Here is a 20,861-nt window from a genome sequence, read left to right on the forward strand (position 1 = left end):
CAGTAACATTGCCCTCTTTTTATTTTTCAACAACACTGCATTCATCTCTTAGGCAATTGCTACATTGGTCTTGATGCACTTCATAACATCCCCATATCCACCCACTGGATGTTGCTTCAATCTTCTAATTCCTCCTTTAGGGTCTTTTTTTTTTTTAACAAAGTGCACTTGATTGTATTCCTATCAGCCACATCTGGCTGATACCCATACTTCCACCTTGGGTCATATGACTTGGCCTTTCTCTTTGGTTCTTTCAAGGGATCATAACTAGCTTCACGCCATTAGTAGCAGCCATCGGATTATCAGTTGAGGCCATTGCAAATAACTAGGAAATATCTACAAATAAAAAACATGAAATATATACAAATAATCAACCAAATTAAAAACAACAACAACAATAATAATAATGATACCACAAAGCCAATTAAAGTATTAAACATCTATGAATTCTGGATCAATCCTAGGTTGTGTTGGGTATGCTTTATTAGAATGAATTTTGGATCAGGCCTCGAAGGGATTCTGAAAAGGAAAACAAGTTGGATTCATGGTTCGAAGTGTCAGCAATATATTGCTAAGTTTTGGCAATATATCGCCATGTCAGAGTGGGGAGACACAACACCCCCCCTTCGACACGAGGTCAACAAAAAGTCGACGACATATCATCGATATGTCGCCAGTGTCACCTCTCTCTCTCTCTCTCTCTCCTGTTTCTTGCATTTTAACCTGATTTTGCTTTGATCTTCGTCGTTTACAAGTACATCTTGCTTCGTTAACATCGACTATTACATTGTATCGATCAAGTGGAATTTCATACGAATTGCAAGTTTTTCAGACTTCCCGTTTCGCCCGCATACAGCTTGACATGTGTTGATTATGAACATTAGTTTAGGTGGTGTTTTAGGTCAAAATAACGCTCCCAGTGTGTTTATTGGCCTCAAGTTAGGCTACACAACAAAATTCAGACTAAAATGATCTCTAATACCCCTCGAAATAGGGGGTCGATTTTTCATCGACACCCCTCCAAATGTCGCTTGACATATCACACCACCACCGACATGAAACGATTTTTCGAACCTTGGTAGGCTTGGTTGGATTTCGTAATTAGTCTATAGCTAGAATCAATTCTGATAATGGATAGACAAAACTACCCCTAGTTTGGATTTTTTTTTTTTTAATTGCATACCCACATAAATACATGTATAATATGTTTCTTGTCTTAAAGAAATAAGCTAAGAATTCAATAATTTATTCAACATGCAAGACACAAACTAGAAAGGTTAACCCAATCTAAGGATGCAACCCAGAAACCAAAACCCATATGAATATCCCATCTAGAAAAGATTATACAGACTCCACAACACATTAAATTTAAAATATAAGAATTCCCATCATCCAAGTAACCAAGAACGAATCTACCAGGCAGGAGAAAATAAACAAAAACATCATTTATTAGATACTAAATTCCTAGGTATCGGCAATTATCAAGTTTAAAGTAAATGTCCGGAATTAGAACAGAAATGAATCGCAGGGAAGGAAGTATGTATTCATGGCTCAATTAGTCGTTGGCAGCCTTGAATTGTACTACTGCCTTATCAAATGCAGGAACCAATGCCAATATTCTGAGTTATAGAAAAGAGAGAATAGAGTTAAAAAAAAAAAAAAAAAAAAAAAAAAACTGGAGAAGATGGTGAACAAACAGATTTTTTATGGGAAAAAAGAAGAATAAAGAAGTCGCTGGAGAGAGGAAGCTCCTATTGGGGTGCTGCTGTGACTTGAGATGGTTAAAGTGATGTTATTCGAAGTGCCGCTGCAATCTTAGACTACCAGCGCTTTTGGCGCTGCAACAGGTTTGTACCAGAATTTTTTAGAAGAAAAAAAAGAAAAATGAAAAAGAAGAAGAAGTCGCCGGAGAGTAGAAGCAGTTATTGGAGTGCCACAGCAACTTGAGATGGTTCGAGGGATGTTATTCTCTTAGCCGGAGAGCCGCTGCAAGTTTAGACCATCGGCACTGCAAATGGTTTGTACAAAATTATTTAGAATAAAATAAAAAGGAAAAAAGAAGAAGAAAGAAGCATGAGGAAGTAGAAGAACTTACTTGCTCGACGCCTGTCACTTGTCGCTGCGTCGCTAGCTCACTGCACTTGCCGGAGTGTTGTCGCGGGAAGAAAGGAAGAGAAGAAGTCGCCTATCGCTGCCTTGCTAGTTCACTATTTGCCGAAGTGTCTTCGCGGGAAGAGAGGAAGAGAAGAAGAGTGGAAGAGAGAAAAAGATTAGGGATTTAGAGTCTTTAACTCATTATTTTTTTGATTTTGATTTCTTCTTTTTCTTTTTTTAATAAAAGTTTAAACATTTGATCACATGTAGTGTCATTACAATATGCATATAGGTTCCAACCAATAAATAATTTACAATCGGAATCTAATAAGCAAATCAATATATGTCTTCGATTTGGTATCTTTCATGTGATTTGAAAAAGAAATAAAAGTGATCGCCCAGGGGTATAAGGCGTCCGAGGCGCCTGAAGCAACGCCTCATACCCCAAGGGACTGCATTATGGTCTGAAAATAGCGACCCCAATTTATGGCGCCAAGACGTCTAGGCGACACCTTAACAACTATGCCCTTAAGTCCTTTACTATTCAAATTTACAAAAATAGTCCCCTGGTACTATTCAAATTTACAACAAACTCCCTGTGAAATCTCAGAACCACGATCCACCTCAAAATAGGTCAAAAAAAGGGTTTTCTAGAGACGAAAAAAAATTCTGATCAAGGAAGGAAGCCTGTGATGGTCCGAGAAACATCCTTGAGAGACATCGATGGTTCTAGGGACATTCAAAAGATCTGGTTAGGTTAGATGATAGGTTTTAGAGGGACTTTTGAATCTTAGAAACCCTCTAGCAACTATTAAAGGTAAGAGGAAGAAGAAGGGAGACAATCGAAAGGTATTTTTTGTTTTTTGCTTAAAAGGAATGTTGATCATCCTAGGAGAGTTGCAAATGATGCAACGAGACTCCTTGGGTCAATCACTGGGTGTAGGAAAGGTAGTTGGTGGTTTGGTTTAGGTTGGAATGGTGTTGAAGGCCTAGGCGATGGCTGTTATGGGTAGTGAAGAGCTGTCGGAGCGGAGGTGTCGATGATGGTTGGTGTGGAGATTCAAAAGCAGAAGCTTTTTCTGAATTTTTCTGACTTACTTGGAATCTGTGATGGAGTGTTGGTGCCCTAGATGGCATGACTCTGATATTATGTTGAAATCTTGAGAGAATCCTGACTTATGTCTTGTGTGACATAGCAGAGCTTTATTTATAATAATAGTTATGAATGAGCAAGTACAATGACCCTCGATGGAGCTAAAAAAACATAAACAATAAAGACTCTCTAATAGACCAAACTCCCAACTGGACTCAACTTATGACTTACAATAGTAGGGGTGGGTTTTAATAGGGCCGCAATGGGAGGGGAGGGTTTTCTAAGGCCTGCACAAGGGAGAGAAGAGGGGGGGGGGGTGAAGGCTGTGGGTGAGAGAGGAGGAAGGAGAAGGGGATCAGGTGCTGTGCTTACTTGAGGGGGCTGCTGGAACTTGAACATATGCTGCTGAAATTGAAGAAAGAAGCTTCGAACTCTGCCATGGCTTTCTCGGGAAAGCCACTACTTGTTTCCCACAAGAATCGTAATTCTTTATTCAATTCATTCTAAGTTTACAATGAGAGGAATGGCTTTTTTATAGCTCTAACTAGAAAATAGAGACTGACTTGACTGGGGTTTCCTTCATATATTATGATCCCCCTTACACTTAAGTAAATAACAACCACACAATTTAAGGACTTTAACTTGTACTAGCAGACCTAATTATCCAGCAGGAATTTTTATTTAAAATAGATTTCCTGACTCAAACTGGGAATTAGAAACAGATTTTTGGACTCAGAAAACTAAAACAAAATTAGTGGGAATGAAATAATCAAACAAGAAAAGGGGGAAATGACCAATTTGCCCCTACAGGGCTTTGGCCAGCCCCAAATTGCGCCATCTGGGTTGGGCTTTGGGGCCCAAACTAGGGTATTGGCCAGGGGGAGTTTTGTGCTTGCATCACCATATAGTGCAGTCATGGGGGATGGGGGAATCCTGAGTATGTTGATTGTCCATTAGTGTGGATGATGTCATTATATATTGGATTCAGTGGTCCAGTCATGCACTTATTGATTTTATGCATTTATTACTTCTCTTCCTAAAGAAACCTGAGTATTATATTGATCTTATCCTTCCATCTTGGTTGGATTTTTGCATCAGAAGAGGGTTCTCTAATTTAATTGAAAAGGCAACTCATGTTCAGAAATAGCCACGGTATAAATTTCGATTGAAACAGACTGAAATTCTGGCCTGGCGCCAAACCGAGATGAAGCTTACCAACCAAAAAAAATGTACCAACTTTAGGTCCATCACTGTCGAAATCTCATTCCATGTTGACTATTTGGACCGGTCTTCTTTCTTTAAACTCCCTAGTTTCAATGAGATCTACATAGTTTGCAATTGTCGTCTCATTACCGGCCTTCCAGTTTTCCAGATCTTGACCTCAAATCCAACTTTTTGGCTTCATAACCCTATTTCTTCCTCAAATTCCTACACGCCTTTGTCAACAAACATGTATTTGTTGGAATGTTGGGGATTAAGCATGCCTTGTAGTTAAGTATCTATATTCATCCCCAATTTTTTTTTTTATTTCTTGATAGTTGATAGATTAAAACATGTTCGTTTCTTTTCAAATTAGTATATGTTTAGGTTAGAAACATAATCTATGAATGTATGTTAATATTTTCCATTTTTATGGAGTGTGGTTTTTTTTTTTTTTTTTTTTTTTTTTTTTTGAGACATCATCAGTCAGTCTACGCTATGAGGGTGACGAATATATTTTTGTGTGGTTAATTATTTATTTAAATTATTTGAAAACTATTACATATTTGTTTTAATTATTTAAATTGATAAAGAAACCCAATTATTTTCTTTTTATGCTTAAAAATTGATTAAAAAAAAACATCTTTGCTTATTTAGCTTGTGGTTATCATGTTTAACATTTCTCTGATTGTACGAAATATTTTAAGTATTTTATTACAATTTACAACTCTTTGTATTGTCGGAACTGACATGGGTCTCTCGATTATCAGGATATGAATGATTAGTTCTTATTAATTTTTTATGCTAAATACCTCTCCATCGTGTTAGTTATGCTTTAAATAGGGTGTATGCAAAAGCCTAGGTAAAAAAACCCATTGAAATATGGCCATAAGGCCCATAACCACCCATCAAAAAATTTCTGGCAAAAGTGCTAGTTTTCAACCTAGATGGTTGAAATTTTGACACCATCTAGCCAACCTCAAAACCGAGATTTCAAACCATGTGAAGTAGCACGGGCTACCATAATGAGTACCATGGAGGTTTAAAGACATCATAGGCACATCAAGCATTTGGCAGCTCAATACTCAGTTGATTCTATTATTCCAATGGCTCCATTTCTTTTTGACGTAAACAGTCAGGACAAAAAAAAGAAATTTTACTCTGGAATTGATCATTTGTTCTGTAAGTTGGAAATTTCTTATTCCAGAAATATCAAAAGATAGTCCCAGAAAGTGCCTCACTTGATTGTTCAGTCTTTGCATAAAGCTTGCAGTTATTTTCTTATCCACTCCACATTCCTCATTTATTTTCTCTCTCTCAAGTTTCTTTTACTCCTACTGGTTTAGTCTCTTCAATGTCAGTTGTGGCTTCTGTTTCAGAGAGTACACCATTTTAAAATTGCTGATTCATCTTGTTCAGCCATGGTAAACTAGGCTTCTTGTTCCCCATTGCTGATTCTTTCATTCCAAATAATCTAATACATAGTGACCTTCCACTACAAAACCAAGCTCTTCACACAAAGGGCTGCTTGTGATCATAGTCCTGGATCATCTGCTCCCAATGTCAACAACAATCCTCACTTTTCCACAAAAAAGAATGGCACTTATAACTTCGAATCATTCAATTCCATGTTTGAAGCCTTTGGGATCCCTCTGCTGCCAAGTTTGTGTCAAACTGTCAGGTTCTGAAGATGGGTCTTTGTCTAGACCACTTTGTGCGCCCTTCTATCGTTCAAGCACAAACTGGAATTTGGGATTTTGTTTGCAGAAGAATCTTCTTATGTGGATATTTAAACTTTTATAGTTATTTGAAAGATAATTGGCTAGTTGATGCACGTCAATGTTCATCAGGGTTTGTTGTTGTTTGCAATTTGATGATTTTAGGGTTCAAAAGGGATGCATTTCTGGCAGTAAGTTTCATCTGTTCTAGGGAGATATAGCATTGAATGTATGGGATTGAGGAAGACTGCAAGCATTCTATATGTGTGGCAGAACCAGGCACATAGATTGCTTGTACCACCGTACCTATCAGATTTTCTCTATTTATAATGGAACTATTATTCATTAAAAAATAAAATATATTCTTATATTTATAAGGACTGAATCATCAATTGCAGTTTCAATCTAATACCAAAATGCCGAGATTTGTTCTTCTTTGACCAAAATATTCACTGAAATGTCAATTTTACTTTAGGGTGCATCTTAGCAACAAATTGAGTTGATATTTGGTTAACTGGTCGTTACATAAAAAAAAACAGATAAATATTACATTGCTACCAAAGTAATAGTTTCTGAGTTATGCTGTTATTTTCTGGGACTTTATATAAAAGAAAGGCTCTAGCAAGTAGTAACATTTTCTTAATGGTTGATGGTAACCACTAAACAGGTACTGAATCTAATGTTATAACTTTCTTCTTCTTGTCTTCTTTATTTATTTATTATTATTTTTTAATTTTTTTATTAACCTTCCATGTATTGATTAAGCTGCTTTCTGTGTAATGGTTAAAAACATCTTTTCAGTTATATCCCCCAAAAGATTGGCTAGTGGCATCATCCTTGCCTTCTAACTTCAATCCAGGAACCATTCAGATGGTACTAGATGAGCTTACTCCAAACAATATCAGGTAAGTTTTTGACATTTTATGTGATCCTTTATTTAACCTATGATTTTATATATGTCAAACGTTTTGTGTTGCGTTTGGGAAAAAAATTGCCATGATGCCAGTGTACCGAATCCTGTGCATGTCCTCTCACTTCCCACCCATGGAAAGTCTCTCTAAAACACCCTACCAGATTATTTGATCCCCCCTCCCCCAAATCAAAATCGTTGGTGGGAACTTAAGGAAAGCCTTGGCGCAATGGTGTGGTTTCTACATTGCAACCTTGTGGTCTCAGGTGTGAGTCTAGAAACAGTCTCTTCGTGAAGCTGGGTAAAACTGCATACATTATGACCCTCCTCAGACCCAGCAATGGTGGGAGCCTTGTGCACTATGGTTGCTCTTATTGGCGGGAAACTTCACTCTGGCAGCAAAATGCTTGGTTGCTATTTGCATCCATGGAATAAATTTCAGTCGAAACATGCGAAATTTCAACCAAAATGCATGCAAAATCTTATACCAAAACGAAATTCCTAATGTTTTGTATAGTTACCAAGTTTAAACCAAAATATCGGAAACAAGATTTAGGTTTCTGTCTCTGTTGAAACTTTTTGCACCACGTTTGCATCACTATGGTCCCCCCCCCCCCCCCTCTTTCAATCATGTACATGGTTCCCTCCATTTTAAACATCATTGATGTAGGCAGAAGCACATCCAGATCGTTATCTAGAAGGCAGATCTGGACTTTCCAGGCTCCTTAGGGTGTCTTGTTAACCCCCCCTCCCTTTTTTTTTTTTTTTTTTTTTGGGGGGGGGGGGGGGTTGCAGTAGGAGTTTAAGTTATTTAGTTCTGAGTTATATATTAGGTGATAGTTCTATATCTCGTAGGAGTGGAAGAGTCATTTTCTGTTTCCTGCAAATTTGTTTCGTTATAACAAGCTCCAGTAGGAATACAACTTAATCTATTCAATGTTGAAGTTTATAATTAGAGTCTGATAAATAAAGATGTAACCCGGTCAATCATAGGTATTGGAATCTGCTTTGTGTGGTCGAAAATGTTTGATGTGGTTGGCTGGACTTCAAATGAAAACTAGGTGGACTACTTGGTGGCTGGGTTAGCTAGACTCCTCCTGCTCGTGCTTCCTTCTCTTCCTCTTCTTTTCTTGTAGTTAACTCATCTTTAAGCTTCCTACCTCATGTTTCAGCTCTTCAAGAGCAGATTCGAGAAGTTTTCTGCATCGGATGAGTGGCTAACATCAAGGTTTCCGATATAGTTCGTGGATGTGAGTGGGTGACCCCCACTTGTTTCCACCAATAAAAACAATCCTTTAGCATCTCTTATTTGCTAAAGATATGATAGTTTTCTGGCCAAAGAGCTTCTGTTTCTGCCTTGCCTTGTGTTTCAGCTCTGCAAGAACAGATTCCTGAAGTTCCGTGCATTGGATTACTGGCTGTATCTAGGATCAACAGTTGCATTCTTGCTGATGGAAATGTATGATCCTGTCCATATTTGGTTGGTTCTGGGCCTAGGATGCCCAGGCCAAGTCTGGTTGTGGAGTCTCTATGAAGTTCAGTTTGTCCTAAAAGGGTTAGGCATGAGAAACCTTAAATGGCCTGAAGCATGCCCTGCACTCTTGGTGAAGGTTAGGTCCATGCTTTTAATTATTTGTATCAGAAGGGCTTTTCTATTTTAAGAGACAGATTGTTTCATATTGAAGCGATGCAAGAAATTTAAAGAATTACATGGAAATGATTTTCATAGATGCAAATTCAGTTTTGAAGCATCATATACTGTAAATAAGCAATACATACGTACTCAGATTTTAATTTCTGATTGGTTTTGAGGGCCTGCTTAATTTCCCCAGGAAGGTATAAGGGAAGGAAGACAATTTTCTGACCCTTATGAAAAAACTTGCAAGTATTTTCCCTACCCCTGATGTTGACATTATTATCATATAGCCATGGTCTTCCTAGAATAACATCAGATAACTTCATTGGAACCACATCAAACTAGATCTCCTCAGAATAGGAATTTAGACTGATGGGTACTAGGCATCTCAGTTTAACTTCTAGTTGATCACCATTAAGGGGGGATACTCAGCAAGGTTGGGAATGTTTTTCAGTTCTGACTTTAGTTCTGTTGATGAAGCTTTTAGATACTGCATTAACACTGCTACCACTGTCCACAATCACCTTGGCTGGGATTCCTTCTGATCTGAGTCAAGTGTAGAAGACAGAACTACTCCTCCGGTCTTTTTCTTCTGTTTCTGCTATCAGAATTTTGGTCATGACGTTTACGGAAGGATTGTATTCAAAATACTCTGTCATTAGGCTTCTTGAGTTCTTCTCTGTAGTTGTCTGTGGATTCACCCATGGCTCTGGTTACTGCTGATTCATCCGTAGCTTTGACACAAATCGATGTAAACCCCTAAGTCTAGGGTTAGTTGTCAAGATCCATAAAACTTGAATTTTATAAGCCTGCTGTATAGGTATAAGGCTGATTTTAGGGGTTCTAGGGCTTGGGAAAAGAGCCACAGGGTTTGTGTAGGGCTAAGGGTCTAGGTTTATATGATTTCCAGATTTGTAGCTTGCTGTAAACTGAAATTCAGATCTGAATTTCGGATTTAGGGTTTGATAGAAATTAGGGTTTCTAGAGGAATGGCTAGGGTAGAGGCTGGGGTTAAAAGTAGAGTAGGTGGACTGGTAATGGGGAATAGGGTTTGATGAATGGAAGGGGATTGGGAGGATAGGGGTAGGGGAGGTGGGTGAAACTGCTGCAGGCTAGGGGAGGGTGGAATGGAGGCTGCGATGGGGGGTGGGGTGAGGGGTAGTTAGGGTTTGGATGGGGATGGTTGTCACAGGCAAGTGGGAGGGGAGAAAGAGGGGCTGCGCAGAAGGAGAACGAATAAAAGGAATAGAAGATAGGGGGTGAGATGGGAGTGAAAATCTTGCAGCAAAATCAGAGCATCAACAGTGCCCACAGGCTTCCATCTGTAGGAAACCCACAACTCCACTGTTTCACCTTTAATCTGAAGTTTATTCAATAATCAAGTCTGTCTCTTTACAAGTTAGAGGCTTTATATATAGCTTTTACATGAGTGGACTCACACTAGACTCAACATTAGAAGGTGATTCAAACTAGGACTCTTATTGGACTTAGGACTATTATTCTAACAAGGACTCTAACTTAACTCATCCTAGGATAATTCAAATTACAAAACATGAATAGGACTAGACTCCTTGTAGAACTTGAACTACAACTAAGGGGAATCTCTCTCTAATTTGGACTCCTAACTTGATTGGGACACTTCAATTACTTGACCAAAACAATTCAAACTTCAAAACAAAAGTTGAGTTGGAATCCTACTATCATACTGGATCCAACAAACCCTAATTTGGTTCAATTAGGACAAGCAAACATTACCAAAATGCCCCAATGCTAGCCGAATTTTCTTGGGTTACTGGCGGGCCTGCAGGGAACTGGCAACCTCCTTGGGCCTTCTTTGGGTGGTCCTGGATCTGATTCACATCAGGTGGGCAATAGAAAAAGGAATTTGAGTTTTCCATGTTTGTATATATTCTCAAATAATATGGATAAAACAATTCAAGAATGCTTGACAATATTAGACCATGGGATAGAGCGTGGTTGGGGTTTAGGTTAGGGAGAAAAGGTGAAGACAGGTGAAGAAGTAGTTGACCTTGTTTGCCACCTTGATGATGTATTTATATTGGGGAGGCCATGACACTAGAGGATGGATCATAATAGCAAAATAAAAGATTGTCATATAATCTTTCTCTTAGACAATAGCTTCTCCATCTCAGTCTACGAAAGTGGTGCATAGATTATTTGTATGACAACAAAGCATATATTAGCTTCTCCATATCAATGCTTGTCTAGGTCCAAGGCATTAGCACGCCTAATTGACAGATCATGAGTTGCATTGACTTGTTTGTTGATTTGTTTTTCGATGAATACGCCTATATATTATGTTATGCATGTTTATTATATGTTTTTTTGGATCAAATGTTTATTCTATATTGGTTGTCATATTAGATTAGTACTATCATAATTATCTCATATTTCATTGATATGGATTCTTTGTTCATATGGCCGTAATTATATCAAATTACCATTGCTATTCTACATTTTTCATGTATTGCATTTGCATAGACAAGGGCATCTAGGTAATGCTGAGGCACTTTACCCATGATTTTAAGAATTCTCAAGATATCTTGGTTTTTTTTGGAAAAAAAACCGAGGTGAGATTATAGGTGAAATGGGGGGAAAAAAATCGACCAAGATCTTGACTCAAGATCATGGTTCGACCAAAATATCGGTTGTACCAACGTCATAAGATTCCTAAATCTCAATCGAGATAGAGATTTCTACTCGATATCGATCAAGATCTTGCCAATCTGGCCCGGCTTCTTCTACTACTTTCACTAGTTTTTGCCAAATTTTTTGTCAGTAACTTGATCAGAACACCCCTTACACTTGATCAACTATACTGCTATAATATCTATTGCAAAGATCAAGGTGGTTTTCAACCAAATCTTCATGAAGGGTGAAATTTAATCCCAAATGTGATCCCCCACCACCACCAACCCCCCCCCCCCACACACACCAAAAAAAAAAAAAAATCTATGTTCTATACTGGTTCTATTGTTGATTAAAATGTAAAATTACTTGGTCTAGTCTGGATTACACTTTGGTGGAAATAGAATTTTTTATACATTGATGACGATCATGTCTGATGTACAATATATCATAGTTATTGGAGTTCGAACATTAATTATTCATATACTTCAAGTAAATCATGTGTAGAATAGGATTTATAAGTCTGCATTTTCACTTCTTTAGTGCTGCAATTTCAAACTTAAGATTCAAAATGAAACGTACATTTAATTGTTTTTCATCAATCCAAGGCTACAATTGTGTATAGAAGGCCTAAAATAGCCTGCATAGCTAGTTCCATCCTCAAAAGACCCTTAAAAGTCACTGAGATGCGCCACCAAGATGGGGTGAGGTGGGAGGAAAATTTTCCTCCAACTCGCTGAGATCTCACTTTTTTGGCTCAATTGAGATGGCTGCCGAGATCAAGTCCTCAAACCGTGCTTCTCCCATGTCCTAGGTAACCTTGTTGCTGTGACAAGTGTCAGCTATGACCCAGATTGGCTCATACCCATCAAAAGCTGTCTTCATACGAAATTTAGGATTCATCTGGGTTGAAATATAGTATGTTAAACATTACATTGACATATTTTATATTTGACGTTTGGCATCCAGTTTGTTTTCTCTCTGTCTTTTTTTTTTTTTAGGGGGGGGGGGGGTGTGTTCCAAACTCTGGGGCACCCCATCCCACAGCGACCTGAAAGAATCCTTATGGTTCTGAATACTTCATGATTTATTGTTTTAGTGCTAAATGCAAGCTCTACATCTGGCTTGAAATATAGTATGTTAAACATTACATTGACATATTTTATATTTGACGTTTGGCATCCAGTTTGTTTTTCTCTCTGTTTTTTTTTTTTGGGGGGGGGGGGGTGTTCCAAACTCTTGGCACCCCATTTCTAGTGCTAAATGCGAACTCTGAAAGAATCTTTATGGTTCTGAATACTTCATGATTTATTATTTTAGTGCTAAATGCAAGCTCTTTGTTTAACAGAATATTTTGGGAATCAAAGAAGTTTGAAGGACTTACCGACTTGGTTGAGCCATGGTATGGAACTGCATATTCTGTTGAAAAGATCAGTGTTTCCGTGTTACAGGTGTGTTGCTGGATATTAAGTACGCAAGGTTCTATCTTAGTCAGGATTCAATGAAGAATTAGCCCAGCAATTTAGCTGTTTACTGCTATTTAAACCAATAAAAATAAAATACAGAGTACATTTTTGTGCAGCCATAATGTGAATCCTCTATTTTCGGTAGTCTTAAATTTGATTTCTAGTTTAATCTTGTCTGGTTGATGGTCTTTTCAGAAATGGATAGAAACAGCTCCTGACGAAAATCTACATCTACCCGCACCAAACATCTTCATTCCTACTGACTTATCAATTAAAGAACTACATGGGAAGGTACTAGTAAATGATGGTGTAAATTTTTTTATATGTACTCGTTTTCGGAAAATAGTGTCTAAACATCTGATTTTATTGGATTCAATCAGGGTAACTATCCAGTTCTGTTGAGGAAGTCTTTGTTTTCAAGATTGTGGTACAAACCTGATAAACTGTTCTTCACCCCCAAGGCGTATGTTAAGATAGACTTCAACTGTCCTTATGCGAGTCACTCACCGGAAGCAGAAGTTCTAACTGTTATTTTCACACAGTTGTTAATGGATTACTTGAATGAATATGGTAAGCTATTACAAGCATTTATGATCTTGGTCTGTTTTGAGATTCTTCCATTTAGTCATAGTCAACTATCCTTTCTTGTCTCTTGTTTCTTCTTGAAAATATATCAAAGAACTCATTGCTTTGAACTAATCTTTGGCGAAGCATATCAACGTTGCATTATGGAAGATACATTCTGTTCTGAGTGAATTAGACATCCAATTGCTAGTTTTGAAATTTTCTCCTCATGAATAATTGTAACTAGAGGAACATTATTGGAAATGATAAAATAATTATCAATAAACATGGAGGGACTGATTATTTGACAACCTGATCCTGGACAGTAAATATAAGAACGGTACGGAATTTGAAAGCTAAAACTTGTACATAAATCATGGCTTGCGGTGGTGGTTATAATTTACAAAATAGTTCTCAATGACAGCATGTTATAGAGCATCATAAAATTAATATTTTAGTCAGTTGATGATGGAGGGAAGCCTTCATTTCCATGGCTGCTACTCTGTTATGGGATCATGTTTATCACTTCTGAAGTAGGTAACAGAATTGTCTGTGTGCAAAACACCCAATCACTGGAGTTTATTATGAAGTGTTATTCTATTCCAGTAATACAAAAATAAAAGAGTATTCTGTAGACATATGAAGACACTTTGATTAGGACTTCATGGAGGGCTTGGAGGATTGCGTCTCAAAATTTCCCCCCCTACTCCTTAAAGATCATATACTGACATGCTTTGGGTTTCATTTGCTCAGCAAGTCTCCAACATTTTTGCAACAATGTTGGAATGGACTGAGATCAGGCCGACTATTGATTAGTGGTGTTTGCACTTTATCCTAACTTGAGTTGCTATTTTTGTTAGTTTCTCTCGTCTAGTCTTCATTGCGTGACTTCATGGATCCCGTATATCTATTTGGATATTTTTTTTGGTAAGCAAAAACGGTGAATTCAATGGGCCTCATTTCGGCTCTTGAAGGTGTGGGTTGTGTGTGCGTAGTTTGAGAACTCTAGAAATCTTGCAAGATATGTCGCTGTGTTTGGACTGAGATTTTGACTCAAACTCAAGCCAGCCTATGTTACAAAAGGGTCCTAACTCTATTGAGTTGAGATATGTCAACTTAATCTCACCAAAAAGAAGCTTCTATCCCCATTTCAGTTGTTGCTGCTGGGTTTGCTGGAAAGCCTCAGTTTCTTTTCTGGATATTTTCTGTGACAACATATTTGAGCTGATTCTTAGCACTCCTACCACCTCGATGCTTCACTCTGTCCATTTCATAGCTAATTCCCAAGAAGGTAACACCCATGTGCTTAGTGCATATCTCATGGGGTCTCTGAGTCTAACTCTCAAGCTGTTAACTTTGTACTATGATCTTTGATTAAGTTTGTTTGTAGTTGAACTTACAGGATTAATGTATGATTATATGATGTATATATGTGTAAAATTGGCCATTTAGGTTTTATTTCCAGTGTAGCATTTCCAACAGTGGGGTCCAAAGTGGAACTCACATTTACTCTACCTTTTCTCATAAATCCAAGGTCATCATTGTGCTCACTGCTCAGAAGGGCTGAAATAGGCTGGATGGCAAGTTTGTCTCCTCTTACCACTCAAGTAAAAAAAGAAAAAGGGAAGAAGAAAAAAAATCCCCCAACTTGGCAAGAACTCAAATCAACTCACATTTTTAAAGTGGCAAGATTGGGCTTGAGACGAGGCCTTGACTTGTGTTTGTATGGGGATCGGGGAGGGACTGACCCCATGTGGGCAACATTTGTTGTTTATCATGCAATTTTCAACAATAGCAATCTTGTTGAAGTGTCCCTTTGCCATGGATGTATTTCTTGGTTAGATTCAAAATTTGTGCTGCCCTTGTACTAGAAAATGCTTATGATAGAGTCCCTAGAGCGTTAATTTGGAAAAAGAACTAGAGAAACTAAATATTACAAGTAAATATGTGGATATAGTTAATGATATTTCTGATGGTTCAGTGACAAGTGTAAGAAAAGTGGGGATCCTCTCGATTCCTCCATCCCATCCCTTGGGACTCTGTTTGTTGTCCCAAAGCCGAGGGAGGTCTTGGGATCTGCTGAATCCTTGACGTCAATATTGCTTGTCTTTTGAAGCTCATTTGGAAGATTGTTTCTGAGTATGACTCGATTTGGGTTTCATAGGTCTACTCTTATCTTCTTAAGCAAGACTCCTTTTTGACGGTTTCTTGTCCCCCTAACCCGTCCTGGGTTTGAAGGAAAATCCTTCTCCTCCGTCCTCGAGCTCTCACTGCTATCTCCACCCAAATCTCTTTTGGATCTTCAATTCTCTTTTGGCTTGACCCATGGCATCCGTTGGGCATTCTCTACTCCCTCTTTGGCCCCCATGCTGTTTACGAGACTCGCATCCCCAAGACTACCACCCTTGATGTCTTCATCTCCAATGGTTTGTGGTCCCGGCTCCCCCACCCTAGTCTCTCTCAGGTTTGGGGTGCCCTTCCCCTTATTCTCATCCAGCCGCATGACCCCTCCAAATCCTTCACCACAGCCTCCGCTTGGAACCGTCTTCGATCCCATCACCCCCATGTTCCCTCGTCCCGGTTGGTTTGGTTTAAAGGTCACATTCCCCGCCATACTCTCACACTTTGGAGGGCCCTCAATCTTGCCCTCCTTACCCAGTCATTCCTCATTAGCCGCCATACCCTAACCCGCCAACCCTAATTGTTCCCTTTATTGGAATGCCTTTGAGGACATTGAGCACCTTTTTTTCTCCTACCCCCTTTCCCGATCTCTTTGGGACAGAGCCTTGCCTCCATTTGGCCTCGTTCGCGGTGATCTCATGGTTTTGCTAGGATTGGTCTTGGATCTTGAGAAACTTTGCTGGACACTCTATTTGCGATCACCTTGGCAAACTAGTCTTCGGTGCCACCATCCACCATCTTTGGTGGGAGCTAACCTTAGAAGATGGAACTCCAAATCTCGATCTCTTTATTTGATTTGGAGTGCCATCTACTTTGATGTTTCCTCTAGATTGCTATCTATTCCCCATCCCCCTGTTGTGGACTCCCCAAGAAATAGGTTAATTGTTAGTTTCTGGGGTCTCCGCTCATCCTTTATTTCCCCTGCTTGAGCTCTTTGAGCTATCTTTGTTGTCTCTCTGTATTGCTTGTTGGTTTAATATGATTATTTATTCATCCAGAAAAAAAGGTGGGAGGCAAGGTAGTGAATCCCAATTATAGTTGGGCTGCGTCAATGATCATCTTTAAACGCATTTACTTGCACTTATAATGGATGATTTAACCAAAGACATTCAAGATGAGGTTCCTTGGTGTGTGATCCGCCAATGATATTGTTTTGGCAGATAAGACACAAGTAGAGATTAATATCAAGTTAGAATCGTCAAGAGCAAGTTTGGAATAAAAAAGCTTTAAACTAAGTACAACCAAGACAGAATATCTAGTGTGGAACTTTGGTCATGATCAGACAGATGACGAGGTGGTAAGACTTGATTAGATAGAGATTCCACAAAGCAATTATTTAAGGTATCTCAGCTCAATCATAAATTAAAAGGATGGTACAGAGGAATGGTGTTTACCAAAGGGTTATAATAGGGTGGATGGAGTGGTGGTGCATCCAGGGTCTTGTTTTGATTAATGGATTCCTTTAAAGCTTAAAAGAAAATTCTATAGGACCATCATAAGACCAACTTTGATGTATGGTGCGGAGTGTTGGGCTATTAAGAAGTATCAATAAACTCGATATAGCAGAAATAAGGATGCTAGGATGGATGAGTGGCAGAATTAGGAAGGATAAGGTAAGGAATGATCATACTAGAGTTGGTTTAGGAGTAGCTCCGATTAATGATAAGCTTTGAGAAAGCTGATTGAAGTGGTGCAGCCACATCAATAAAGGTCTTTAAATTCCCTTTTACGGAGAAGCAATATAATCCATATCAAAGGAATTAGAAGTACTAGAGGCAGTGTTAAGAAATTAACCTAGGGGAGGTTAATAGTTTGAGACTAGTGGCATTGCCTTTTCCTTGTGGTTAGGCAACAACTAAAAATTACAGTAAGTAAAGTAAGCAAGAAGAGACAAGACACAACATTTATAGTGGTTAGATTCAATTGAATCTACATCCACTCCCTTCTAAACCTTTAGAAGGCTTCCACTAGTATGTCCTTTTCAACACCGTGGTTGGGGACAAAGCACCATTTACAACCTCTTGATCAAGGCAAGAGCACCTTTTGCACCATAATTAATTTTGGGAAAGAGCACCTAATTATAGATGAGACAACAAAAATAAGCCTTGTCCCAACTAAATGGGGTTGGCTACATGGATCTTGCCCTCCAATCAATTTTGTTCGAGGCCATGCTAGATACAAGGCCTAAGCTATACATATCCTTTCTCACCACTTCTCTTAAGGTTATCTTAGGTCTACCCCTAGCTCTTCTAGTTCCTTCAATATGGATTATATCACTTCTCCGTACAGGGGCATTTATAGGTCTCCGTTGAACGTGGCCGTGCCACCTCAAACGACTTTCTCGAAGCTTATCACTTATGGGAGCAACTCCCAGACCAGCTCTAATATGATCATTTCTTATCTAATCCATCCTAGTTTTGCCACTCATCCATCTTAGCTTCCTCATTTCTGCTACATTGAGTTTATCTATATGGTTCTTTTTAACAGCCCAATACTCTACACCGTACATCATAGCTAGTCGAACAACGGTCCTATAAAATTTTCCTTTAAGCTTTAATGGAATACGCCGATCACATAAGACCCCAGACGCACCTCTCCACTTCATCCACCCTATTTTAATTCTTTGGGAAACCTCATCCTCTAAATCACCTCTTTTACTTACGATTGAACCTAGGTACCTAAAACAATCACTCTGATGTATCTTTTTATCGTTAAGTATCACCACCTCATCATCTGCCCAATCAAGACTAAAGTTTCAAACTAGATATTCTGTCTTCGATCTACTAAGTTTAAAGCCTTTTGATTCCAAAGCTGCTCTCCATGATTCTAATTTGGTATTAATCCCCACTTGGGTCTCATCAATCAACACAATATCATCCGCAAAAAGCATACACCAAGGGACCTCATCTTAAATGTCTTTGGTTAATTCATCCATTACCAGTGCAAATAGATATTGGCTTAAAGTTGACCCTTGATGTAGCCCAACTATTATCAGGAATTCATTACTTTGTCCCCCTATTGTTCTAACACTAGTCACCGAACCATCATACATATCCTTAATTATATCCAAATATTTACTTGCATCACTTCTTTTCTTTAGTACTTGCCAAATTAACGCTCTAGGGACTCTATCATAAGCTTTTTCTAGGTCAATAAATACCATATGAAGGTCTTTCCTATGTTCTCTATACCTTTCCATAAGTCTCCTAATTAGGTAAATAGCCTCCGTTGTAGATTTTCTTGGCATAAACCCAAATTGGTTCTCTGTAACTGTAGTTAAGTGTCTCAAACGGTTTCAATTATTCTCTCCCATAATTTCATCGTATGGCTTATCAATTATAGATGAGGAATTTAACAAAAATAAAACTTATAAATACCTTAGGGAGTGGCACAATCCCTTTGTATGGATGAATGAGTGTAAGCACTTCAATGGTCTCCGACCTCCAAGCAATCTACCTTGAGATCAACACCTCAACCTTCTTGAGAAAGGGGATAAATCATTAAAGGGATTAGGTATTCGGGATACTAGGTAGCTAGAGCAAAGGCACAATTATGAGGGCAATAATCAATTTGGGATTCATGCCTTAGAGAGTCAGTAAGGCCCCTATATATTGCCCAAAGGTTGGGGGTTTGATATGGTCCCAACAAATAGAAAATGGTCACATTTTTTAACTCGTGGTTGACCTAGCATTGACTAAGAGTAGCCGTTTGAATATAGTTGGAGTGCCAGTTGGCTTGACGGTCGGTCCAAGGTCGAACTTGGCTTCAATTCTAGATTCCGATTGACTAGGAGGCCTTCACTGTACAAGCCATGAGCTTTTTGAAATGCTAATGGTCCATAAGGCCATTTTGGCTCATAGTCGACTGGCAAACAATCCTTGTGTTTCCCTTTGCCCATATGATTAGTTTTATACACCAAAAAAAAAAAAAACCCTTGAAAAATGCATGCATTTACATGTGTTTGTAATCTATATGTAATCTTCAAGCTTGGTTTCTTCTTCATTCTTGGTCTTTGATTTGTACTTGTGCGTGTATAGGTTGCTTCCTTGATCCTTTATGTCTTGAATCCTTAATCTTGGTCTTTGTGTGTCACTTGGACTGCTTCAATGCAACATACACTCTCTGCTTGAGTATATCACCTTGTTATTGTACTCACTCTATCTTATCGCACTAGTAGATTGTTAGATCTTTGTTATATGTGTTTGTGATCATCAGAATCTTATGAATCTTTTAATAGGATATGAATAAGCCTGTTCTTTCTTAGTAATTTTCTTAAGTATGATTATTTGAATAAGATTAATTGAGTTGAGGATTGTGGATCCTGTTGAGGGATCTGGTTGAGTCAAAAGTTGAGATTCTTCTTCAAAGATTAGCACCTATATTCTGTTTAGCACTCTTCTTCCAGAAAATACAGCAGCTCTACAAGTAAACAACCCCCAACCCCCTTCTCCTCTCTCTACCACCATCGTAGCAATTTTCCTCCCCTTCCCCTTCCCTTCAATGTGGCAACCCCAGCACCCTCCCCCACCTCCCAGCCCATCGCATGAGCTTCCCCTACCCGTCCCTTGTTTTTTGCAACCCTAGAATCCCCCTCCCCTTACTGCCACACCATTGGCAGCTCCTCCCCAGCCCCGTAAGATACCATAGACCCCTTCCTCCACCCCCTACGATACTACCTAACCAGTAACCCCTCCCCCACCCCTCTCCTCTTCTTTCTACCCCTTTTGGCCCTTCCTCCTCCCTCGCTGACTTGTGGCAAGCCTGAAAACAGAAAAAAGAAAAGAAAAAGAAAGAGAAGAGAAGAGGAAAAACAAAAAGAAAGAAAGAAAGAGGAAGATCCAACAAAAATTGCCCAAGATCCATTCTCAAATCCAGTTCTATTCTTAAACCCTGAAATTTCCCTAACAATCTTGTGTAACTGTATTACCCAAATTCCACAACCCATAACCATCCAAAATGTCATTCCTAAACCACCTAATACACGTGGTTCAAGATCTTGCTCTCGAGTGAGATCTTGTCCCTTCCAAAAACGAGATCTCAGCTGAGTTGGCAAGATCTTGGTCGAGATATGATCTTTTTTTGTTTTGGGCCAACTAGATGGCCCATCTCGGTGGGTTATTTTGTCCAGGTTGGGATCAAACTTGGTAGTTAGCCTAATTTAGTCCTTCTGACCCCATTGGGGCCTTGGATTTGTGAGAAAACAACCCTAAGTGTGTGTTCTGAGTCTACCCTGAGTGTGAAATCTAAATGTTGTAGGATTGGAGAATGCAAGGTTATACAACATGTAATATAAAACCTTTAAGGCATATAAATGAAAAGTAAGTGTATCAAATACATCAAATAACTTAAA

At 38.7% G+C, this 20,861-nt stretch overlaps 1 protein-coding gene across 1 annotated transcript in view; it reads left to right on the forward strand.

Moving 5' to 3' along the window:
• LOC149001670 (Insulinase (Peptidase family M16) family protein) overlaps positions 1–20,861 on the forward strand; it is a 110,576-nt gene that overhangs the window by 63,401 nt on the left and 26,314 nt on the right. The window contains exons 14-17 of the mRNA XM_089136292.1: positions 6,907–7,010; positions 12,649–12,751; positions 12,962–13,057; positions 13,147–13,336. Coding sequence (XP_088992418.1) covers positions 6,907–7,010; positions 12,649–12,751; positions 12,962–13,057; positions 13,147–13,336 — 493 coding nt within the window. The remainder of the gene's footprint in view (positions 1–6,906; positions 7,011–12,648; positions 12,752–12,961; positions 13,058–13,146; positions 13,337–20,861) is intronic.

Source organism: Hakea prostrata, chromosome 10, assembly GCF_041222555.1.
Source record: "Hakea prostrata isolate BN-2017 chromosome 10, UWA_Hpros_2, whole genome shotgun sequence".
Taxonomy (NCBI): Eukaryota; Viridiplantae; Streptophyta; class Magnoliopsida; order Proteales; family Proteaceae; genus Hakea; species Hakea prostrata.